Source organism: Heptranchias perlo, chromosome 23, assembly GCF_035084215.1.
Source record: "Heptranchias perlo isolate sHepPer1 chromosome 23, sHepPer1.hap1, whole genome shotgun sequence".
In the NCBI taxonomy this organism is placed as follows: Eukaryota; Metazoa; Chordata; class Chondrichthyes; order Hexanchiformes; family Hexanchidae; genus Heptranchias; species Heptranchias perlo.
The window spans coordinates 12,180,749-12,207,457 of NC_090347.1; the positions used below are offsets into that span (position 1 = coordinate 12,180,749).

The 26,709-nt window shown below is 39.9% G+C and overlaps 1 protein-coding gene across 5 annotated transcripts in view; it reads right to left on the bottom strand.

The window, feature by feature from the left end:
• Positions 1-3,898: 3,898 nt before the first annotated feature.
• The window catches only part of cyth1b (cytohesin 1b), a 198,910-nt gene continuing 176,099 nt past the window's right edge, over positions 3,899-26,709 (bottom strand). For 4 of the 5 annotated variants that reach the window (XM_068004021.1, XM_068004020.1, XM_068004023.1 and 1 more), the window contains exons 10-13: positions 17,595-17,673; positions 9,357-9,428; positions 7,298-7,452; positions 3,899-5,160 (exon numbers count right to left, since the gene is read on the bottom strand). In XM_068004021.1, the coding sequence (XP_067860122.1) occupies positions 5,082-5,160; positions 7,298-7,452; positions 9,357-9,428; positions 17,595-17,673 (385 nt within the window). In that variant the 3' untranslated portion in view covers positions 3,899-5,081. The remainder of the gene's footprint in view (positions 5,161-7,297; positions 7,453-9,356; positions 9,429-17,594; positions 17,674-26,709) is intronic. The other variant, XM_068004018.1, reaches the window with a different exon arrangement.

Below are 26,709 nucleotides of genomic sequence, written 5' to 3' on the forward strand. Positions count from 1 at the left end.
TTCTCCCTCATATGCTTATCTAGCTTCCCCTTAAATGCATCAATGCTATTTCCCTCAACTACTCCTTGTGGTAGTGCGTTCCAAAGTCTTACCGCTCTTTGGGTAAAGTAATTTCTCCTCAATTCCCTATTGGATTTATCGGTGACTATTTTATATTTATGACCTCTAGTTTTGAACTCCCCCACAAGAAACATTTTCTCTACGGTCCACCCTATCAAACCCTATCATTAAATACTGCAACTAAATACTGCAGAAAGCCTAGAGGAGTATAGAAAGTACAGGGGCGACGTAAAAAAGGAACTAAGGAGAGCAAAGAGAGGGCATGAAAAAATATTAGCTAGTAAGATTAAAGAAAACCCAAAGCTGTTTTATCAGTACATTAAGAACAAGAGGATAGCTAAGGAAAAGGTGGGACCTATCAGGGATGATAAGGATAACTTGTGTGTCGAAGCAGAGGATGTGGGTAGGGTTTTAAATGAATATTTTGTCTCTGTATTCACAAGGGAAAGGAATGATCCGGACGTAGTAGATAAAGAGGAGAGGTGTGAAATATTGGATAAGGTAAACATTACGAGAGAGGAAGTACTAGAGGGACTAGAATCCTTGAAAGTTGATAAGTCACTAGGGCCGGATGGATTGTTTCCTAGGCTATTGAAGGAAGCCAGGGAGGAAATAGCGGAAGCTGTGAGGATCATTTTCCAATCCTCACTAGATACAGGGGAGGTACCGGAGGACTGGAAGACTGCAAACGTAATACCATTGTTTAAAAATGGTATGAGGGAAAGGCTGAACAATTATAGGCTGGTCAGTCTTACCTCGGTGGTGGGCAAACTATTAGAATCAATACTGAGAGATAGGATAAACTGTCACTTGGAAAGGCACGGTTTAATCAGGGATGGTCAGCATGGCTTTGTTCAGGGAAGGTCATGCCTTACAAATCTGATTAAATTCTTTGAGGAAGTGACAAGGAGGATTGATGAGGGTAGCGCAGTGGATGTTGTTTACATGGATTTTAGTAAGGCATCTGACAAGGTCCCACATGGCAGACTGGTCAGAAAGGTAAAAGCGCACGGGATACAGGGAAATGTGGCGAATTGGATCCAAAATTGGCTCAGTAACAGGAAACAAAGGTAAAAGTCGATGGATGTCTTTACGAATGGAAATCTGTTTCCAGTGGTGTGCCACAGAGCTCAGTGTTGAGTCCCTTGCTGTTTGTGGTATATATTAATGATTTGGACTTGAATGTAGGGGGCATGATTGGCAAATTTGCAGACGACACAAAAATTGGCCGTGTAGTTGATAGTGAAGAGGATAGCTGTTGACTCCAAGAAGATATCAATTGGTTGGTGGAGTGGGCGGAAAAGTGGCAAATGGAGTTCAACTCGGAAAAGTGTGAGGTAATGCGCTTAGGGAGGGCAAACAGTAAAAGGGAATACGCAGTAAACGGGAATATATTGAGAGGGGTAGAGGAAGTGAGAGACCTTGGAGTGCATGTGCACAGGTCCCTGAAGGTGGCAGTACAAGTAGATAAGGTTGTGAAGAAGGCATACGGAATGCTCTCCATTATTAGCCGAGGTATAGAATACAAAAGCAGGGATGTAATGATGGAACTGTATAAAACGCTGGTAAGGCCACAGCTGGAGTATTGTGCGCAGTTCTGGTCACATTACAGGAAGGACGTAATTGCTCTGGAGAGAGTGCAGAGAAGATTTACAAGAACGTTGCCAGGGCTTGAAAATTGCAGCTACGAGGAGAGAGTGGATAGGCTGGGGTTGTTTTCCTTGGAGCAGAGGAGGCTGAGGGGTGACTTGATTGAGGTGTATAAAATTATGAGGGGCCCAGATAGAGTATACAGGAAGTACCTGTTTCCCCTAGCGGAGAGTTCAAGAACTAGAGGACATAGATTTAAGCTGATTGGCGGAAGGATTAGAGGGGACATGAGGAAAAACGTTTTTACCCAGAGGATGGTGGGTGTATGGAATTCGCTGCCCGAATTGGGGTAGAGGCAGGGACCCTGAACTCTTTTAAAAAGTACCTGGGCCTGCACCTAAAGTGCTGTAAGCTGCAGGGCTACAGACCAGATGCTGGAAGGTGGGATTAGAATGGGCACCTGTTTGTTCTTCGAGCTGGCGTGGACACGATGGGCCGAATGGCCCTCTTCTGTGCTGTATCTTTTCTATGGTTCTATTATCTTAATGAGCTTGATCAGGTCACCCCTCAGCCTTCTCATCTCTAGAGAAAAGAGCCCCAGCCTGTTCAGCCTGTCCTGAAAAGGATATCCTCTCAGTTCTGGTATAACCTTGTGAATCTTTTTTGCACCCTCTCCAATGCCTCCATATCCTTTCTATAATATGGAGACCAGAATTGTGCACAATACTCCAAGTGTGGTTCAACCAAAGTTCTGTACAGGTTTAACATAACTTCTTTGCTTTTTAATTCTATCCCTCTAGAAATAAACCCTTGTGCTTGATTTGCCTTTTTTTTTTAAATTGTCTTATTAACCAGCGTTGCTAGTGATTTGTGTATCTGTACCCCTAGATCTCTTTGTTCCTCGATCCCGTTTCAACTCTTATTATCCAAGCAGTATGTGGCCTCATTTTTCCTACCAGAATACACCACCTCACACTTATCTATATTGAAATTCATTTGCCAATTACACGCCCATTGTGCAAGTTTATTAATGTCCTCTTACAAAGGAAGAATGCATCAAAATGTATTAACTCCACCCTCCCGCCCCCAAATTTGGTGTCATCCACAAATTTTGAAATTGTACTTCCAATTCCCGAATCCAGTGGTCCCAGCACCAATCTCTGCAGAACACCACTTCCCACCTTTTGTCAGTCTGAGTATCTACCCTTATATTTTATGTATCTCAATCAAATCACCCCAAAATCTACACATCTCTAAAGTGAATAGATCCAGCTTTTTAAGCCTATATGAGAGCCAAAATTGTTCAAGCTGGAATCATTCTTGTAGCTCTCCACTAAAACCTTTCCAAAGCTTCTATATCACCCACCATGTGAGAGGACCAATACTAGACGCAGTATTCTAAACGTGGTCTAACCAAGGTCTTGTACAAGGACAAAATGGTGTGCTATGTTATTGAATAGTCTTGATAATACGATTTAATGTCCTATTTGCTTGGCTATGGCTTCTCGGCACTGGCCATGAACCTTTAGAGAATTATGAACCATCATACCAAGATCTCTTTCTCTCTCAACAGTTCTGTTCCATGTAAAGTGTAAATATACTTGGTGCTGGTCCTGGCTAATTGCATAATACTGCACTTATCTAGTATCTAGTGTTGTACCTTTTGTCAGAATTTGGCCCATTCCCCCAGTGCATCTAAATCTGCTTGCAGAAATTTGTTCTCCTTCACATTCCTAATACTTGCAAAAATGTTCGTATTATCTGAGAACTTGCGGACCATTCCCACAACACTTATATCTAGGTCATTTATGAAGATAGTAAAAAGTAAAGGCCCTAGAGTTGTGCAAAATGTCGAGCGAGGTATAAAACTGGAGTGGCAACACAAACTAAAACCATGAAATAGCCAGATTATAAATCAAGTCTGTGGTACTTATTTAAACACTTGGGAATTAAACCCCGCAACTCACTCTCATTGGCAAGTTTTTCTCATTATTTCTAAATATAGATTTTTTTTTTAAAAAGCTGACCTGCCCAATTGACTTGATAAAAATCTCACTTAGAATTGTTAAATGCCTTACTTCTACATTTTCTATTTCTGAATTGGTCATAACAGTGTATTATTTTATTCTCAATTGAACAATAAAAATCTGCGATGAGCTTTAACAAAATCACATTTTTAGGCTTTTAAAAATATACACTACAATTTGTTATGGGAAGCATTTGGTTCATTTTACAAATCATGTTTGAATTGGTAACACAATAATAACTTTTTAATGTTTACATATAACAGAACCAAACAAACAATTTCACATAGACAGTAATACAGAAATGTCAACCCTATGACTCAGGAATTGGATATTCAGCTGATGAGGATGGGGATGGGGATGTTTACTGCAGGACTCTGAGCAGTGTAACAGTTAAAAGTACAGTAAAGAGATCCCCATGTTGGTTACACAGAATTTGATTTATTTGACCTGGTTTGTCAGTGCTAGATTACAAGTATGAATGGCAAAGGATGAAAAATTACTGACACCAATTTATCATCACAACTTAAAACCAACTGAACAAATACAAAATAATCCAAAAGGAAATCTATACATTAAGTATATACAGCTCTGATAAATAGACTAATACTGCTTAGTCATCTCTTTATTTCTGCAATTGTCTACCAGTGCATTGAAAAATGGAAAACAACATGGGATAGTAAAACATCTATAAACAAAAAGCTTCAATTAAAAAATTAAGTCAAAATGTATCATCTGGTGGACAGACAATTCTTTTTGCACAATATTCTCAGTAATAATGTGGCTGGCTTCTTTCCAGGAGTGTCTTCATTTTCCAATTCCTATGTCACTACACAGCTTCTCTTTTCATCAAACTGGACTGATTGGACACCCTCATTCTCCCAACACATCATCAATCATAGTCACAGTACCCAACACCAATCAAGCTTTCCATTGGCACTTGAAACATAAAAACTCTGACCTCACCAACTTTCAGAGATGGCCGATTTCCATGGCTTTCTACTTATTTCACTAGAGCTGACATGGATTTTCAGTGATGACAGTCCCTTGTATATGGCTGAAAGAATCATAGGCCCCTTGCAACAAAAAATGTTAAATCAAGAGATTCTTGATAAGAAATATAAAGCTTTGAGGAGGTAAAGTAGCGGCCCTGGACTCCACAAACAGACCAGCTGTGTAGAGGGAAATATTGAGAGATGGCTGAGTAAAAACTATTTCCTCTTTAGTTGAGGAGCAGGCAGCAGAAGGTCATAAGAGCCTTCTAACTTTCAGCACTTCTCTCCAGCACAAGCACATAGCCAGCCCCAGAATGCACTGTGGTTATTGACACTCGAAAACAGACCTCCTTAGGTCATATGGCCAATGTTAGAAAGATATTTGAGTCAAGCTGCATGAAATGCCATCATCTTAATGCTTCTTGGTTGAGGAAACTTTCTTCTTTCTTGCTGCCAGCATTTCATAAAAAGGGTCTCTGCTGATTGCAGCCCTATAAGGAAAACAAAATGTAAGTCAGAAAAGTTAAATAAAGATAATCTAAACAAGAAACCTTAAGATTTTGAATATGAACATTATAGCTAAAACCTTACAATGTAATCCTCTGGCTTCATTCTTCAACAATTATGGCCATCATTGGTTTAAGCAGTGATCAGTTATTACTTCATTGGTGCTGCCTGACAGGGCACTGTGGCCGATGCACCAATCAATTTGGATGAGGAATCAAAGGGATTAAGGGACAGCAGAGCTAGGGGCAAGATTAGGAACCAGGAGGTGCAGGGCAAAGGTCTACTGTACTAACAGAGTTATTTAGGAATGTAGATCTTAGTGGTCCTAAATTCAAAAGAAAAATGTTGGAACACATAAGGGGTGAATTTCCGCAAGGATTTTTCCACCCGGTTACTGTAACTTCGGTGGAAGAGCCACGCAAAGCCCACAAAAACAATATAAAAGATGTTTATACAGCTATCCAGCAAAGTTATTGTGGACGTAGGGAAGAACCCCTGCGCAAAGTTCACCCACGTTGTCTGTGCTGAGCATATATATGGAAGTGGACAATGGCACAACTAGACTGAACAACAGTTACGTGCAGTGCAGTGCAGTCTGTCACTGAACATGAAACAGCACCAATGGAAACTACAGTGGCAACCTCAGTAACATATAGCCATAGGAGCATTTATCATAAAAACTTTCATTGCTATTAAACGTTACGAAAAATTTTGTAGCTGGCTTCAACTCACTTGGTAAAATGGCTGCAAACAATTATGAGGGAGGGTTTAGGGGAACTCCTAAGATGCTTAGTATTCTGTACATACACAGGTCAGTGGCATGTGTGGAGAAACACAGAAGCAGCCAATTGCAACTAATCTCAGCAACAGTTCTGCGCCATCACACAACCCCGCATAAGCGGCTGCAGGTACCACCTTCTGAAACAATAAGCCACAGTGACTCCAGCAAAGGAGATCCCTGGTGCTGATAGATATATCAAGGCTAGCCACAGATATATGTAGCAGCCCTTCTGTATCCTATCCAACTCACCAGTTGCATGAGCAGCCACCAACCGTCAAGATATATTGAAACCAAAATAAATATATTCAAGCTTTGAATGCATGTGGTGCATGTGTTTAATATTTTTTACTGTTGTGATTGTCTTGTGAGTTGTTAACTTCTACAAACGTTTTGTGCCTGTTTCCTAATCCTAAATACTTCCATGCTCCCTCATCTAAGAGGAGCCATTATGCTCCTAAGATCTGTATATTCCTGTCCTCTTGTGCTAGGAGAGATCTAGCAGAGGCTACCCATGTTCTGGGGCTGAAAACGCTGCAGTAGTATTCACTTCTGTCAGTGCTGTGGTGATGCTTCAAAATCTTACCCTTCATTCAGCTGAGTAGCTACGTATGATATGGAGTTTGGGACTGATTTTTAATTTATATTCTCCAACCCCTGTTTAATTCTACACAAGATAGATCTGCAAGAAGCAAAAAGCTGCTATTTTAATATTTCATATTTTTTCCCCAAATTTTTGTTTTTGTGTTCATCAAGGTGCAGGATGTTAGAAATGAGAAATGGAACTCTTCCTATTTCAGGTATCCAGTACCAGCATCAATCTCTCTCAAGTGAGGTATTGCACAGCCAGATGCAAAGTAAAGCTCCCTCTATTCTGCCCCAACATCATGCCTTAGACCCAACCTCAGAAGAGCATCCCTAACCGCACCAATGTGACATTTTTTCCATTTTCCACACCAGCCACCCTGTGGCCTTTCTGAGTGAGTATGCTAATTGAGGGAACTCGGTGGTGCAGTGGATTGGACATTGGCCTTTTATCTCTTAGGCCTGGGATCAAATCCAATCCAGACTGATGGGATGCAAGTTTCCTCTGTCTGCTGGCTGTGTGGCCCTATGTGAAATAAGTTTGGGCGGTCTCAATACAGTTCCTAGTTAGCATGGGCATACAGCACAAAACTGTCACAATTGGCAAATATTTTATAATCCATTTTCAGATAGAAGCAATCCTCAGAACGCTAGTCCATTAGCAGTTTCAACAGACATTGTACCCCCATTTCCACAAGTCCAATGTTTTACATTGTCAGTTTCTATAGTTTGATTGATGCATATAATTATTTGCTCACTTGATGCACTTTATCCATTCATCTTTCTCCTCTGGAGTTGGTGCAGATATCCTGTAAACTGTATGACTTCCCTCTACCACTCGCCCATCAGCCTCAGTCTTGCAGGCCTTAATAAACTGGTCTTTGTTATCTGGAATGTAGAGCTCAAAGCAATTCTGAAATTTTAAAAAAAGGATTCTAAACCATTGCTAAGGAACTGTAGAACCAACAAAGCTGCTTGTAATAGATCATATTTTTGTACTATTTAAAATGATTCTCTATTATTTTCCTTGTTTGGAGTAGGACGAGAGGGGAGGTGCCAGGGCCAGCGTCTTTTTTAAATGCAGGGGGTTGGGGGGGGGGGGGCCGTGCGAGAGTGTGAAAGAGAGAGTGTGTCTTCAACACTTGTATCTCCTTTTAGGATTTCCTATACTTAAAAATGTGCATTTATATAGTGTCTTTAACGCAATAAAATGTGCCAAGGCGCTTCACAAGAGCGCTTTCAAACAAAATTTGGCACCGAGCCGCATAAGGAGATATTAGGACAGGTGGCCAAAAGCGTGGTCAAAGAGGTAGGTTTTAAGGAGCGTCTTAAGGGAGGAGAGAGAGGTAGAGAGGCAGAGAGGTTTAGAGGGGGAATTCCAGAGCTTAGGGCCTAGGCAGCTGAAGGCACGGCCAACAACGGTGCAGCGATGAAAATTGGGGATGCACAAGAGGCCAGAATTGGAGGTGCACAGAGACCTTGGAGGATTGTAGGGCTGGAGGACGTTAGAGAGATTGGTAGGGGTGAGGCCATGGAGAGATTTGAAAGCAAGGATGAGAATTTTAAAATCAAAGTGTTGCCGGAACGGGAGCCAATGTGATCCACTTAAAGTGGAAGAATGTTGAGTATACCCACAGTTTAAGTTGCAAGCCTGTACCCTCTGCATTCCCAGTATACTTACTTGCTTTCACATCATGGGCTTTTATTCAAGGACTTTGTTTGGGTTGTCAGCTCTTTGGGGCTGTATCAACTTTTTTAAAGCTGCTTATCAACATTTGTTAGTTTTCTAGGTTGACAATATGTTAACTTGATATATATTTGTTTAAAAAAATATAGGCAATGAATTGGGCCAGTAAAGCAATCCAAAAATGTAAGGTATTACCTTAGTAGCTGCGTGTTCCAGCAACGGTACCCGCTTCAGCCAGCCTAGGGCTAGGATTGTCTGGCACTCAAATTCACCTACCACAATTGGGAGTTACACAAACTCTTGGCCAGGGTTTTAGGGCTGTTTGGGACACTCCTTTTACAAGTTAAACAAAGCTTTCTTAATCATTGTTTTTTGAAGGAGCAGTATTTTGTTTTAACTTTCTAAATAAAAAGTATGGTGATATATTTCAAAGATAAGTTTGCAAATCTACCTTCCTTCAAGCAAATAATAATTTCAACCATTGTTCTAATCAATTAAAATTCTTTGCTGAAAATAGCGGTTTTCTTCAATGCCATGATTATAATCAGATCCAGTGACTTAATCTGATCAAATCCATGTGCTCATAATTCCACCACTCAGCAGTATGATTCCATGGACATAATTTCTGTTTTGTGTCCACTCTGAATCTACTTTGTGGGAGGAGGGGGAGAAAAGATTATATTGATTGTTTTTGCCTTATTACTAGTAGTGCTCCTGCCAGCCAACCAGATGACCAGTGGCAGTAATCATAAGAGGCTTAAACCCTGAACACTGACAGAGGATTCAGTGGAGACTTGAGGAATGGCGACTACTTTGTGAGGAATGGCGACTTCTCCCTTTCAAAGGGAAAACTTTTTTTTTAAAAAGCTGCAGTTTCTATGTTCTAGTTCTTTATACGCTATTGAAAGATTTCTTAAAGACAATTTAATTCCTACAGTATTAGCCATGTGTAGCTTACATCTCAGATCATCTAAACATTTTACACAGATTGTCTTCTTTTGAACACTGACACACCAGAGAATGTTTTGTAGGAATACCTAATTTAACATAGACATCTGATACAGTTAAAATATAAAATTAATTTTGGATTTAAAAAACATTTCTAATGTTAGAATTTTTGATAAACTCACTGGCTTTTTCGAGTCCTCTACTTCTCGGATGCTGAGGTTTTCAAGTGGAATAATTCCTCTGGGTTCTTTGTCCTGTGGAAGAAGCATCCATGCATGAAGTTTAAACCAAAATTCATGAATATATAAGTTTCATACATTACTAATGCAACTGCTTTTGAGGATAAATAACATTTCTTACTTCTTTTAGGTGAAAATAATAATAATGGTGAACCTTTTGACAGTCTTAGTATACCAAAAGACAAATCATGGAGAAAATTGTTGCTGGGCTGCTATTATGTGTCTCCTTGTAGCGTGGTCAGAGGCCCCCACCCAACCTCTTGGCTGCAGGAGGTTCTGGTCCAGTGAGGTGTGTACAGGGGAAAGGAGAGGGATAAATAGGTTTTGCATTCACATACAGAGTTAGCTAATTTATTTTATATCCACTGTTGATCATACACAGATACCTCTGGTGTCTCCATTAAACTATAATCTTGCAAAATCTGCCAATGTTTTCAGGAATTTTTCAGGCAAAATGGCTTACACAACAAAAGCAGCACCTCCTCCCTTACACAACCACTCAAACATGGCAATCAACATGAGAAAAGATCTTCCAAGGATGTCTCAACAAAGTTGTAACCACTGTCAAGGGTAGCAGCTACTGATACAACACTAAAAAAGTGAGATAAACCTATTTCAGAAATTCAGCACAATAAAAGCACGAACCCTAGCCAACAATTTCAATGATGTGGAGATGCCGGTGATGGACTGGGGTGGACAAATGTAAGGAATCTTACAACACCAGGTTATAGTCCAACAGTTTTATTTTAAAATCACAAGCTTTCGGAGATTATCTCCTTCGTCAGGTGAGTAGTGAATTCACTACTCACCTGACGAAGGAGATAATCTCCGAAAGCTTGTGATTTTAAAATAAAACTGTTGGACTATAACCTGGTGTTGTAAGATTGCTTACAACAATTTCAAGACATCATCAGCATCTTGTTACTTTCAGCCATAGGCTCTGGTCTAATCTAAGAGCAAGATTCAAATGTCATGCCACGCCTCTGCCAAGGAGAAAAATGTTATAGTCCTCGTTTGAATTTCTCAGATAGGAAGAAGGCACACTGCAGGAGTTGGCAAGCACAATAGGATTTTTGAAGCCCAACAACCTGGTCCCTTCCGTTATATGCAGTCCAGAGATTTTATATTTTGCAGCCTTCATATCAGTCATTTTGGGGTTCATGGATCAAATGAGATCCTCCTTACGATTACAACTTGACAAGATTCTCTCACTACTTGTCATTCTATCTCAATTGCTCGACTCAAAATCGGCCAAGGATGACAACCAGCCACTAAAATCTAAGCTGGAAGCAAAAGGCCATAGAACGCATTTGGGAAAGAGTTATATTTAAATACGGTGTTTTAAAACAAAAGGGGCGATTTTAACCCTATCTGCACAACAGAAAGTGGGCAGACGGGCAGTTAAAATCGGTCGAGTGGCTTACCCACCGACATCCTACTGTCTGGAATTTTAACCTGCTCTTGAGAATTTGGCAATGATGCCCGCCTGAAGCCGGTGGAGTCTTTTTAAATATGCAGATCGGGATGTGATGATGTCATCAGGTCTTGATTGCAATTTACCTACTAGCCTGAGCAGGGAAGCCATTGTGGCTATTTCTGCCAGGTGAAGATAGCAGGATAAGAATCCAGGGCCAAAGTGGCCCAAACTGGTACATTTTTAAACTTTTTTATACTTTCCTTGTGGGGCCAAGAGTAGCAGAAGTGCTGCTCTGGGCCCAACAAAGAAAGTCCAGGTCACCTTTGCCGGGGCTTCCCCCCCTCCCCCCCCCCTACTCCCCAATCTCAAAGGTGAGACCCTCCTGAGACTTCCTTCCCATGACTTACCGTTGCCGGAGACAGTTCCTCCAGTGCTGGTCGCGGCCTCCCGCCACCTGAAATTCTACCCAGTCCATCAGCCACTTCCCACCGTTTCGGGCAGGCAGCTAACTGAGGGCATGCCAGCGAGGCCCAGGAGTTAAAATGGCCTGGATCTCACACTGCCAAGATCGGGGAGGTTGGCGCTCGCCTTGTCCCCCACCGCCCGATTCCCGCTCCATGTTGAAATTGGGATCAAATTGATTTTGCACAGGTTTGAAAAGCCACATGCTAAATCCACTTAGACAAAGGGTTTATTTGTTAATGGGCCAGGTACTCAAGCTGTGTATTAAAGCCAGATGAACCTGTTTCTGGAATGTTGTGAATCACAGTTTATTTCAGACTGAGGCATTGAGGATCAATTGTCTCATTGGGCCCATTAAGCCAGGATAGTCCCTATTCATTTTAAGAATTTCCACACCCCACGGGGGCAGAAAAGGTAACCAATTTTATTGACAGGTCTACTGACAAATAACTTGAATGGGGAAGAAGTCAGAGGGACAGGGTGCCCTTTTGCAGGGAACACAAAGAGACTGGGGGCAGTCTGTCAGCCAGGTAGATCTGGGGACATATCTTTGACTAGCAAGGGGAAACTTGCTCATCTCACGTCCAGAACTACCAAAATGATTTTGTTTACGATTATATTGTTTCTCCGGGACTTTCGTCGATCTTCTGCCAAAGTTGTGACGGTCAATCAAGAGAACCCCCATTGAAATTCAATCCCTAAGAGAGAAGCAATCTATCATTTGTTGGTGTAAATATTACTGATCCATCCTGTGAAACTGTGTGCACTCCATATGCTCAGACTACAGGGTCTCCTGCAGCTAAAACTGTCACTGCAAAAATATCAGACTTTTGGGAGACGATAAGGCCTTCAAGTAAAAACTTTAATGGAGGTCTTAAATGACACAAAAAAACAATAAAGCGGATAAAAATGCAATCATGTTGTTATGAAATATGTAATTTTTTGATTTTTTAAGTTTTGTTTAATACCTTATTTTGGACATTTGAATTTGTCCAAATTGGGGGTTGAAAATGTTTTCAAAGAGTATTTTGACTGATTCAATTGGTTCATCAAAAAACGAGAGTGAAATTTCTACATACTATTTTCCCATTATTAAATGTTTACATACAAAGTTTCCATTATGTTTACATAGGAAATTTCCATTAAAATGCTGACATAAAAAGTGTTACAGGAAATATGGTTTGTGGACAGGAAGTGTTCGCCATACACAAGATTTTAAATAATATATTATAAATAGATGCACATATGGCAGATCTATCAAGCCATTAATCATGGTAAATTTGGTGATGTGCTGCTTTATAAGGGCAGGAGTGTTACACAATGTATTGCAAAATTTTGTATTATGCTGCGAAGGTGAAGCCATGTCCCTTTATGACCACAAATTCTAGTTATTGTTTAAACACATCTTCAGGTCAGAGTTTAATTGTTTGGTGAGACAATTGTGGAGATTGGAAATGTTGATCAGCTTCAGGCTCCAGGTTGGAAGTACCAGACTTTAATTGACTCACTTCCTCTTTTTTTTTAAAAAAAGATTGTTTTATAACTGTAACTTAAAGGTTACGTTCCAAACTCCTGATCCAGGCTGATTATAATCCTTAACACCAGATAGCACAAGGGTTATTGGTCTATAATCAATTTATCTGGCCAAGCCAGGTGAACATATACAGAATGTTGTTGTTAGCTTGCCCTTTGAGAGCAAAGATAGACTTTATGAAGTAGAGAAAACTTTCTCTGAGTACAAATAGAAATAGTGAGGCAACCTGGGGCATTAACCCAAGACATACTTTTGTAAACTGCAAGTCCATCAGCAAGATTAACCCAAACAGAGACGGATTTTCATTCATTGCAGAGTTCAAGAAATCATTCACGAAACCCAGCCCTGGAAACTCTACTAAACTAATGAAGATGCTCACATGTCCTAAACCAATAATGAACCAATAATGTCCTGAACCAATTGGTGGAAGGGCACTTAATTTATTCTGATAGGGTGCAATCAGCACAAATGTCTTTGTAGAGAAATAAAAACAGCCACAGAAAAGCATTTCCTCTATTCTCAAAAGAATATTCCACATCTAAAGATACCGTAACAACTGTTCCATTATGAGAACATAAGAAATAGGAGCAGGAGTAGGCCATATGGCCCTTCGAGCCTGCTCCGCCATTCAATAAGATCATGGCTGATCTTCGACCTCAACTCCACTTTCCCACCCGATCCCCACATCCCTTGATTCCCTTAGAGTCTAAAAATCTATCAATCTCAGTCTTGAATATACTCAACGACTGAGCATCCACAGCACTCTGGGGTAGAGAATTCCAAAGATTCACAACACTCAGTGAAGAAATTTCTCCTCATCTTAGTTCTAAATGGCCAACCCCTTATCCTGAGACTATGCCCCCTAGTTCTAGACTCTCCAGCCAGGGGAAACAACCTCTCAGCATCTGCCCTGTCAAGCCCTCTCAGGATCTTAAATATTGCAATAAGATCACCTCTCATTCTTCTAAACTCTAGAGAATGTAAGCCCATTCTACTCCATCTTTCCTCTTAGGACACCCTCTCATTCCAGGAATCAATCTAGTGAACTTTCGTTGCGCCGCCTCTAAGGCAAGTAAAGAGACCAAAACTGTACACAGTACTCCAGGTGTGGTCTCACCAAAGCCCTGTACAATTGCATCAGGACTTCCTTATTCTTGTACTCCAACCTTCTTGCAATGAAGGCCAACGTACCATTTGCCTTCCTAATTGCTTGCTGTACCTGCATGTTAATTTTCTGTGTTTCGTATACAAGGACACCCAAATCCCTCTGAACACCAACATTTAATAGTTTCTCACCATTTAAAAAATATTCTGTTTTTCTATTCTTCCTACCAAAGTGAATAACCTCACATTTCCCCACATTATACTCCATCTGCCACCTTCTTGCCCACTCACTTAACCTGTCTGTATCCCTTTGTAGATTCTTTGTGTCCTCCTCACAGCTTACTTTCCCACCTAGCTTTGTACCATCAGCAAACTTGGATACATTACACTCAGTCCCTTCATCTAAGTCATTAACATAGATTGTAAATAGCTGAGGCTCAAGCACTGATCCTTGCGGCACTCCACTAGTTACAGCCTGTCAACCCGAAAATGACTCGTTTGTTCCTAATCTCTGTTTTCTGTCCGTTAACCAATCCTCTATCCGTGCTAATATATTACCCCCAACCCCATGAGCCCTTATCTTGCATAACAACCTTTTGTGTGGCACCTTATCGAATGCCTTTTGAAAATCCAAATATACTACATCCACTGCTCCCCTTTATTTACCCTGCTAGTTACATCCTCAAAAAGCTAATAGATTTGTCAAACACGATTTCCCTTTCATAAAACCATGTTGACTCTGCCTAATCATATTATGATTTTCTAAGCGCCCCATTACCACGTCCTTAATAATAGATTCAAGCGTTTTCCCGACTAATGCTCATCCTCATCAGGCTAACTGGCCTGTAGTTCCCTGCTTTCTCTCTCCCTCCTTTCTTGAATAGCGGCGTTACATTTGCTACCTTCCAATCCACTGGGACCGTTCTAGAATCTGGGGAATTTTGCAAGATCACAATCAATGCATCAACTGAGCATTACTTTTCCTCCCCTATTCCCAGAGCAGATAACTGCTATCAAAACAAGATAGCAAAATTATTACACTCTCTCGGTGTAAACCAGAAGAGAACAGGTGTGTTTTTTCTATTTGGCATGGCCACCGAAGGAACAAAATGTTTCTAACCCCTGGTTAAATATCTAAAAATTCCTAAAAAGGGAAAAGTTCAAGAAGGCCATTCTGTCCAAAATTATTCACACAAAATACCTTAGAGAACAGTGACCAGATTTCAAAGTTACATATTTTGAATAGAAACAAAGAATATCACAGAAAGCTTTTGTGATTCTAAGAAGCAAATGATGCCAATACATGGTATTGTTTTGACCTGACCTGCAGAGTCTTCACAAAATAACAGCCATACACCTATTCCATCAAAAAGTTAGCATACTTACATTACCGTACTTATGTTGGCTGATGTTTCCCTGAAGATAACTTCACAGTTCTGGAATGCTCCCAATCAATTCTGATAGATTATTTTGGTTTGGTACTGTTAACAAGTTATGTGTTTTTGCTTTATATGAATTACTATTTAGTTGTGGGCAGAGTGAACTTTTGTGCTCATTATGCCAACAGATGTCAGTACATTTGAATAGAAAGAAATACGTGCTTTTGTATGAAACAATACTTTATCACATTACTGAAATGTCTCAAAGCAATTCACACATTTGGAGTGCTGTGATCAATGTTATTTAAGCAAGCATGGCATCCATTCTGCATTGGCATCATCCCTCAAATGGCAATGAAATGAATGACCATTTTTAAACTATTTTTTCATTTTTCCACATGTGCATTTAGGTCCACCACTGAATCAGTTAATATAGCCAATGATTGGCTGAGAGGTTCTAAGTTCAACTGAATTAGTTGATCTCAGCAGGGGATGGTGGTAGGGATGCTACAGAAGGCTTTAACACTCTGGGTCTAGGGAAGGGAAAATCATCCGGGGTTTGCGCTACTATTCAGGAAACCCTGTTGGAACTGCGCAAGTATAGGACAAGGTTAGGCCGTGATAACTCCATGGTTGAATAACCTGTCAACACCCAGCAGCTGATTTTAAGTTGCTCCGCTGGGTGGAAACAGGGTCATAGCGATCTGAAAATCATAGGGCTTGTATTCCATTCCCACCTGCTCGTTTCAGGCGGAAGCCTCATTCCAATATGCTAGTTAGGGTCCTATGACATACATAGGACCCTGACGCAATTTCTAAGTACTGGAGGGCGGGACCACTGTAGGTACGTTTTTTAGGATTTCTTTTAAGAATGCTCATCCTCATCCCACAAAAATCTTTAGGCTCACTGCCAGCCCATCCAATCTTCCGCCACCCCCCCATCCTACTCTGCCATCCCCCAAGGAAAAGATTTACGGCTCGGTTCCACAGTGGAGCCGTTGGAATTCCCGCCTCCTGATCTGCAAGCTGTCTGTGAGCCCCCATATAGCACTCAAAACCTGCTGGGATTATGGAAATGAGTTCCTGCCTCGAAATGGCTGGATCATCTAGGCAGAGCTTCAGATGGGCGGCGTGAGCACGTCACCTGCTGCCCGCCTGAAGTCCGCTCATAGTTAAAAGCTACCCCTCACTGTCAAGGCTCACATTCATTAATAGCCACTTTGCTAAGCGGTCGAGGCTGACCAGCACAAATGGAACTACAGCCCAACTGGGAGCAAATGCCTTCAGGAGAGGAGAAGAATAAGTGCATGATTTATCTAAGCAATGCAACAGTGACCCATACAGCTCAAAAAGGCTTATCTGAACTAAAGTTATATTTGAGGTAATCAGCATTGTAAACGTCTCTGATTCTAGAAAACTGCTTTCTGAATCCTATCCTTAATGCAATTTTGTAAATCAAAATCTAGAAGTGCTTTCTTTCAACCAGAATTGCCAAATGGCAACGGGATCAGAACAAATAGTGCCAACAGAGTTAGTGATAGCTGTAAAGTAAATAGAAAGAAAGAACTTGCATTTGTATAGTGTTTTTCACAACCTCTGGATGTCCCAAAGCACTTTAAAACCAACATGTGTGTGTTTGTCAGACCGGGACAGATTTGGGCTCAACTCATCTCATCCCCTCCCCACAGTCAAACAGCCTGATAACAGCTGCAGTCTAGGCTGCTTATTGGGAATTTTTTTATTGCTGTAAACAGTTTCAGATTCTCCCCAGCAGTTGCTGGGCTTTTAGAGAGAAAGCTTTATCAAAGTTTGAGTGGTTGCACTTTACAATACTTTAGTTTTAGTCTACAAAATTAAGAATGACGCAAGACTATAAATAATATAACAAATAAAGAATATATTCTTTATAAATAGTCACTTCAGTGAGACACCATAGCATTGCCAACATTCCACCATTAATCAGTGCTTTCTGGAGAGGAGAATATTGAGAAAAATCTAAAAAGGTCTTTCAACTCTTATGAACATTTGGAAGTCAGTGTTGCATATTAGTTGTTTAATATTTAAATTTGGTCTCAGTTACATTTGGATGGTTCAAAGCTTTGCATCTTTATCACTGGATTGCCTTTCCACAGTTAATGTTTGCACAGGTAGAAACCAGAAAAGCAGAAAAAATTGATTTGGCTGCACAAAAAAAAATGACCCAAGCATTCATCCTCTTAAAAAAAAAAGCACAATTTAAGTAAGGATAAATACAATTCTGAAAACTAAAAATGGCCCTAACTTACCGTGGTGTATTCAAAGTAGTACAAGCAGTTGTCAGTCAGAATAAACCAACGTCTCTTCCATGTTTTCACTCTTCCACCTGTAGTTTGACAAATGTGTATTTGGCAGAAAGAAAATAAAGAGAAAACTCAAAGGTTCACAAGTAGCTCATTAAGTTTGAGGCACAGCGTAGTCTTTTGATTGTGTCTGTCTCTATATGGTGTAGCAATATCATTTGTCCATTCCCAAAATTCTGCATGCAATTGTGCCAATATCTCCAATTAGAAAAAGCTCATTATCTTTGCATTGGAGCTAAGAATTTAAGTTCATTATTAGCTGATCAAACATGAAGAATATTGTGGAATATCTGAAGCTGAGAATGACACAAAACAAGGCAAAAAGACAGTGTAATGCTTGGAGGTGGTAGCACAGAATGCGGTAGCCTGTTTTGTACCCAAATATGACAGTACTACATGCCACTGGTAGGATGCACATCATATTGAATGTCAATGGTCTTCTATAATACTGCTACTAGAAAGAGATGAATCTAATCTACATAAGGAGAAGACAAAACATGGAATTATGAGCTGTCTAGAATGATTAAAGGATAGAAATATGATTAATGAAAATAGATAAAAATCATGATTGCAGAGTATATCAAAATGAGATCATCTAGTTTTCACATTTTAAATATTGAGAAAAATACATTCATATTATCTATTTGAATAGCTTGTATTGCACATGATTAAATTAGTTGAAAGCCTGTTTTGGACTAACTAAACCAAGAAATAAATATTCTACAGCTTATACTCCCTGTCGCCCATATTATCTGCATGTTTTCTGTACATTAACATCACCATTAAGGAACAGTTTTTATACAATCAGATTTCATTTTATAAAAATCAGATAATATATAAAGAAAAACAAAAATAGGAAGGGAGGAAGTGACCTACTCATTTCACATCTTTGTGATTGCATGTCTGAGGCCGAGTGGGGATTGACACTAGCTCATTAACAAAAATATATAATTTATTTCATTAGTTCTCAGCTGAGTTCTGAGTTGGACCCATGGCATGAGAGAATATGAGGAGATTCATGACAGTAATCTGTTGTACCTACTGGAGCAGGATGGCATGGAAGGGGTTGTCTGGAAACAGGATGTACGAAATACATGTATCATTACTGGGGCAGAATAATAATTGAAAAAATGAACTCGGTTTCTAAAATATCTACTGAAATCTGAGATGTTCCACACAATTGGTTTTGATGTGAATATGATCCAAATAAACCAGCTTCAAATGGTGATTGAGATGGTTCAATTTGGTTTCCTGCAGCAAGGCACATGATTAAAAGTCTTTGATCGGTCTTATCCCAAAATAAGCTAATTTCTTGCACATTACAGTATGACATAGTATACACTCTTCACTCTATTCACATTGTTTCATGTGACAGTCTGAAAGAAAGCCATTAAGAGAAAGAGAAATTTACATGAAACAAATTCAGTTGGAATCTTTGATTAATAGGAGTAATTTCAAAAAAATTCATCAAGTATTGATTAGAACATAATGTTATTTGAATTCAGGGGAATTAATTATAAAACTATATGCATTATATCAAGGACTAGACCAAAATCAGTACTGCATTACAAAACAATACTGTACTACAAGCTTAAAATGATTTTTACAACTTTTGAATGGAAAAAATTGTTTCTCCTCAATTATTTCAAGAGACGAGTGTTGTAGTACCAGTCAGTCTCCCCAACAAAATTATATTTGTGCAGTTCTACAAAGAGTATTGGTCTACTCCTAATATAAAAGCATGTAAAGCAGTTAGAAGTTTAAAAATAATTCAGTTATCAGAGCTTGCCTCTTGGAATTGTTCAGAAAGGAAATTCTAAGTTTTATGCACAGAAGTTGCCTCATCTACAAGATACTTGGTGACCAGCATTGCCATCTGGAAATGAGTTGAGTAATAGGGTAGGAATGTAACAATTTTACATTTTGTTTCTCTTCCACTAAAAGGCTGATTCATCATTTGATCATCAGAGCTAAAGAGAGCAGCATATTCCAAGAGCACCAGTGTTTCCTATAGTGGATGGATAGCTTTTCTGAAAAGATCTTCAATATTTTTCTCCCCACTTATGTAATATTGGAGAGGCTAAGATTAAAGAACTTTTGTTCCCTTTCTTATAAAGAAAAACTAACTAGTAACTTTTCTTGCATACTTCCCAAATCCAGCACCACAATGCTAATAATTTCTATTCTGCTATACCTATTGCCCAGTTTTGTTATTTTAAAGTACTCTGAAAAAATGGGTGGCCTGTGGAACTGATATGACATGAGTGTACAAATGTACTGTGCGCAGAATGGCACCATGTGGATTTGCTCTGATTTTCCACGTAATGAATTCTCAGTTGCAACCCAGTGATCTGTATGAAACAGTGGGTGGAGATGAAGGATTCATCATAGAGAGAGAAGGAAGGGCAAGACAACTCACACAACTCTCGTACACCTTTCAGTTACTAAAGTATGTCATTAGTTGAGGCCTGAGAATAATTCATGCTATAGGGGAGCCTGTGGATGTGGTGTACTTGGATTTCCAGAAGGCTTTTGACAAGGTGCCACATCAAAGGCTACTACATAAAATAAGAGCTCATGGTGTAGGGGATATCATATTAGCATGGATAAAGAATTGGTCAGCTAACAGGAAACAGAGTAGGCATAAATGGGTCATTTTCAGATTGGTAAGATGTAACGAGTGGAGTGCCAAAGGGATCGGTGCTTGGGCCTCAACTATTTACAATCGATATCAATGACTTGAATGAAGGGACCGAATGTACAGTTGCTAAATTTGCTGATGACACAAAGGTAGGTAGGAAAGTAAGTTGTGAAGAGGACATAAGGAGTCTGCAAAGGGATATAGATAGGTTAAGTGAGTGGGCAAAATTTGGCAGATGGAGTATAATGTGGGAAAATGTGAACTTGTCCACTTTGACAGGAGGAATAGAAAAGCAATATATTATTTAAATGGAGAGATATTGCAGAACTCTGAGGTACAGAGAGATTTAGGTGTCCTAATACATTAATCATAAAAAGTTAGTATGCAGGTACAGCAAGTGATTAGGAAGGCAAATGGAATGTTGTCATTTATTGCAAGGGGAATAGAATATAAGAGATGTTTTGCTACGGTTGTACAGGGCATTGGTGAGACCACGTTTAGAATACTGTGTGCAGTTTTGGTCTCCTTATTTAAGAAAGGACATAATTGCTTTGGAGGCGGTTCAGAGAAGGTTCACTCGACTGATTCCTGGGATGAGGGGGTTATCTTATGAGGAAAGGTTGGACAAGTTGGGCCTGTATACACCGGAGTTTAGAAGAATGAGAGGTGATCTTATTGAAACATATAAGATCCTGAGGGGACTAGAAGGGGTAGATGCTGAGAGGATGTTTCCCCTTGTGGGAGAAGCTAGAATTAGGGGCCATAGTTTAAAAATAAGGGGTCTCCCATTTAAGACGGAGATGAGAAGAATTTTTTTCTCTGAGGGTCGTGAGACTGTGGAACTCCCTTCCCCATAGAGCGGTGGAGGCAGGGTCATTGAATATTTTTAAGGCTGAGTTAGATAGATTCCTGATTAACAAGGAGTCAAAGGTTATAGTAGGTAGGCGGGAAAGTAGGGTTGCGGTCTTATCAAACGGCAGAGCAGGCTCGAGGGGCCGAATGACCTACTCCTGCCCTTAATTCGTATGCTCGTACATATGTTTGTAAAGAGTGGGCAAGAAACATGTCTCTTACAAAGTAGGGTGGGTACCATTTTTCAACATCAGAATTCTGGATTTACTTATATTAGTCGATGTCACATAGCTTCAGGCAGGATTGTGGTTGTGTATTCAGATACAAAACATTCAGAGTTTTTTCTTTTTAGGGTTGTATTAACCTCTAGTTAACCTTTAACCTCTAGCAAGGAGTCTAGTGAATAATGCGGATGAGCTGAAGGCATTGATAGACACGTGGAAGTATGATATCATAGCTATTACTGAAACATGACTTAAAGAGGGGCAGGAGTGACAGCTCAACATTCCTGGTTACAGGGTTTTCAGACAAGAGAGAGAGGGGAGGATAGCAATATTGGTAAAGGGAATAATTACAGCTGTGAGGAGGGATGATATGTTAGAAGGATCATCAAATGAGGCCATGTGGGTTGAGCTAAAGAACAAAAAAGGGGCAATCACACTACTGGGAGTATACTATAGACCCCCAAGCAGTCAAAAGGAGATAGAAGAGCAAATATGTAGGCAAATTTCTGAGAAGTGCAAAAACAATAGGGCAGTAATAGTAGGGGATTTCAACTACCCTAATATTAACTGGGATAGAGTCAGTGTAAATGGTATAGAGGGCACAGAATTCATAAGATGCATTCAGGAAAACTTTTTTAGCCAGTACGCAGCAAGCCCAACAAGAGAGGGGGGAGTTCAGGTCTTAGTTTTAGGGAATGAAACTGGTCAGGTGGAAGGAGTATCAGTGGGAGAACATTTTGGTGGTAGTAATCATAATTCAGTTAGACTTAGCATAGTAATGGAAAAGGACAAAGATAGAACAGGAGTAAAAGTTCTCAATTGGAGAAAGGCAAATTTTACAAAGCTGTTTAGTGATTTAGCAAAAGTGGAATGGAAACAATTACTTGAAGGTAGATCAGTGTTAGAACAGTGGGAGGTATTCAAGGGGGAGATGGTGAGGGTTCAGAGCAAATATGTTCCCACAAAGAAAAAGGGTGAGAATGCCAAATCTAGAGCCCCCTGGATGTCAAGGACCATACAGGGTAAGATTAGGCAAAAAACAGAAGCTTATATCAGACACTGAGAGCTCAATACTGCAGAAGGCCTGGAGGAGTATAGAAAATGCAGGGGTGAAATTAAAAAGATTAGGAAACCAAAGAGAGGGCATGAAAAAATACTATTAGAGACCAAAAAGGTAACCGATGTACAGAGGCGGAAGATGTGCATATGGTTCTTAATACTTTGCATCTGTCTTCACAAAAGAGGGGGACGATGTAGACATTGTAGTTAAGGAGGAGGAGTGTGAAATATTGAATGGGATAAACATAGTGAAGGAGGAAATATTAAGGGGATTAGCATCTTTGAAAGTAGATAAATCGCCAGGCCCGGATGAAATGTATCCCAGGCTATTAAAAGAAGCAAGGGAGGAAATAGCAGAGGCTCTGACCATCATTTTCCAATCTTCTCTGGCTACAGGTGTGGTGCCAGAGGATTGGAGGACTGCTAATGTTGTACCGTTGTTTAAAAAGAGAGAAAAGGATAGACCTAGTAATTACAGGCCAGTCAGCCTTACCTCGGCGGTGGGCAAATTATTGGAAATAACTCTGAGGGATGGTATAAATCGTCATTTAGAAAGGCACAGATTAATCAAGGACAGTCAGCATGGATTTGTTAAGGGAAGTTTGTGTCTGACTAACTTGATTGAATTTCTTGAGGAGGTAACAAGGAGGGTCGATGAGGGTAGCACGTTTGATGTAGTCTACATGGATTTTAGCAAGGCTTTTGACAAGGTCCCACATGGCAGACTAGTCACAAAAGTAAAAGCCCATGGGATCCAAGGGAAAGTGGCAAGTTAGATCCAAAATTGACTCAGTGGCAGGAAGCAAAAGGTAATTAATGGTCGACAGGTGTTTTTGTGACTGGAAGGCTGTTTTCAGTGGGATTCCATAGGGTTCAGCACTAGTCCCTTGCTTTTTGTGGTATATATTAATGATTTAGACCTGAATGTAAGGGGCATGATTAAGAAGTTTGCAGATGATACAAAAATTGGCCATGTGGTTGATAGTGAGGAGGAAAGCTGTAGACTGCAGGAAGATATCAATGGACTGGTCAGGTGGGCAGAAAAGTGGCAAATAGAATTCAATCCATAGAAGTGTGAGATAATGCATTTGGGGAGGGCAAACAAGGCAAAGGAATACACAATAAATGGGAGGTTACTGAGAGATGTAGGGGAACAGAGGGACCTTGGAGTGCACGTCCACAGATCCCTGAAGGTAGCAGGACAGCTAGATAAGGTGGTTAAGAAGGCATACGGGATACTTTCCTTTATCAGCCGAGGCATGGAATGTAAGAGCAGGTAAATTATGTTAGCACTGTATAAAACACTAGTTAGGCCACAGCTTGAGTACTGCGTACAGTTCTGGTCACCACATTACAGGAAAGATGTGAATGAACTAGAGAGGGTACAGAGGAGATTTATGAGGATATTGCCAGGACTGGAGAATTTTAGCTGTGAGGAAAGATTGGATATACTGGGGTTGTATTCTTTGGTACAGAGGAGTCTGAGGGGAGATTTGAGGTGTATAAAATTATGAGGGGCCTAGATAGAGTGGATAGGGAGGACCTATTTCCCTTAGCAGAGGGGTCAGTGACCAGGGGGCATAGATTTAAAGTAATTGGTAAAAGGATTAGAGGGGAGCTGAGGAAAAAATTTTTCACCCAGAGGGCGGTGGGGGTCTGGAACTCACTGCCTGAAAATGTGGTAGAGGCAGAAACCTTCAACTCATTTAAAAAGTACTTGGATATGCACTTGAAGTGCCGTAACCTACAGGGCTACGGACCAAGTGCTAGAAAGTGGGATTAAGCTGGATAGCTCTTTTTCAGCTGGCATGGACATGATGGGCCGAATGGCCTCCTTCTGAGCCGTAACTTTTTATGATTGTCAGGAAGAGGGCCACTTATGTTATTCCCATTTCTCCCTTTGCAAATGTTCTTCTAGAACACGTGCCTCTGCTACTGAAAGAATGGATGGCTGCTCCCAGATGATCTCTAGGAGGCCTCATGTAGGCAGCTCTTCTGTAGGGTAGCATCAGGCAGAGTACAGAGCTAAGACTGGGAGTTTGAACACGTGACTCTCCACTCCACTCTACAGCAGCGCACATTAGTGCTCCAATTTGCATCCCCACTGTGCTGTGCTAATAAAATTCTACTTAAATTTTTTATAAATGTAGATGTTGGATGTTTTGGGTATGAATGAAACACAACGTTGCCTAAAACATCATAATTATTGCTAATACAGTTCATCAAAAAACTCTGATATTAAAAGTTAGATTTTATTCTTTGTTTTGAATTGTCAGTGTCGAGTTTAACTCTGCAGGTAAAGAAATACTAGCAGTGAGGAATATATAATGTTGCCTGAAAAAAACTAAAACAGTTTAGGAAAAGTTTATTAGAAGAAAATAGCTTTTCTTAACCATGATTGGTATTTCACAATGTTCCTGACATACTACTCGATGCAGTATACATAAAAAAAAACTCAAATACTTTACAGAAATCTGAAGCGATCCAGCCACTATAGTAAATAATGCTGCCTTGAGCCACAATGTTCTAATGATTTTCAGCTATTTTGCAAAAGGGAAAATATGGAATCTGTGCATTTAGTTAGCAAAGTATCCACATTAGGTATTTGTAAGTGTTGTAGATCTGTAACTGCATTATCTTGAAAACTGGCATACAAAAAGACTTTCATAACATTGTTTATGACTTAAAATTTGTTTTAACTAATAGTACTGAGTAATGCACTGACATGCCGTGACAGATCCATTTTAAGCCTGACATTCTCTATAAGGTGGGTTACTGGTCTCAGCTAAACTACCTTGGGAGGCATCGAAAAGAGAGGAGGCAAACTTTCAAGAGGGTGAGGAAAGAGAGAAAAATCAAGAGGTAGAGTTGATCCATTCCCTCACTACTCAGTAACAAAACATTGCCAGAGCCTGAGACCAAATTGCTTACCACCCCCTGGGTCTGAGGGTCCTTAAACTGTGATTTTTAAAAAAAAACGTATGCAGAAAAATATTTCAAACTTAACAGTGAATGAATGGCTTATAATTTGGAAACAAAAATGAATGGCTTATGATGTCCACCAATCCTACTGAATGGTATTGGCACGTCTTTAACAAAATTAAATGTTGCACATTTGTGGTTGTAAGATACATTGTGAAATGTATGGCATTTTAAGTTCTTTATTAACAACAACCGTACCAGATCAGCAGCAAAATATTTTCATAACTAAACAATTAAGTTTAACTTCTATTATAAAATACTTCAAAAGGAAAGGAATTCTGGGATGATTTTTCTTTGTTATAAGTACTACTCTGGGTCCCTCCAGCCCCATGAAACCATGCTACAGTTGCAAAATTTGCATTTGCATTTATTAGCATGGCTTTCTGGGGATCAGCATCATCTGAATGGCTTTCAGGCCAGTTTGCACAATGGACCACTCAACAATGGTACACCCATGAATGATGTCATGGCCTAGTAGTGACTTGACTCAAGAATTTCCATGCTAGGAATGAAATTGATATTTTTACTAACTATCAAAGAAACTTACTGCGAGTCTATTACTTTTTTCTCCAAAAAGAGGAATATTTGATCAAAAAATTGTAATTTTTTATCTTTTAAAATAATAAATGCCAAATCAGAAGAAAAGAAAAGTAAAACTACTAGTAGTTAGAGTTTGTTTTATATTTTAAACAGTATAAATTTAATTTGTATAAAAGTTGAAAGTCATTCAATTCATATTGTGCAGTAGTTCCACATTATGTGTACATTTCATTTTTCTATGGTATGTATGCATACATCCACCAGTAACATTTGTGGACCACCAATTTTGAAAAAAAAACCATCAAAAGAAGCATGAGGTGGACATAAGGTATTTTCTAATGGAAGATCTTCCTTTGCATAGTAAAAAAAAGTGCAATTAAGTTCAAAATAACATCAATAATCACATTAATCTTTAATTGAGGGTTTTGTAAATTCTAGTGCCGTTTAAATCATCTTGCACTATTCATAGAATCATACAGCACACAAGGAGGCCATTCAGCCTATCATGCCTGTGCCGGCACTTTGAAAGAGCTATGCAATTAGTCCCACTCCCCTGCTCTTTCCCCACAATGTTTTTTGTTCTCGGGATTTGGGTGTTGCTGGCAAGGCTGCAATAATTGCCATACCTATTTGCCCTGATAAGGTGGTGGTGGGCCTTCTTTTTGAACCACTGCAGTCATTTTGGTGATAGTGCTCCGAAAATGGTGTTAGGTATGGAATTCCAGGATAATGACCCAGCGACAATGAAGGAATGGCAATATAT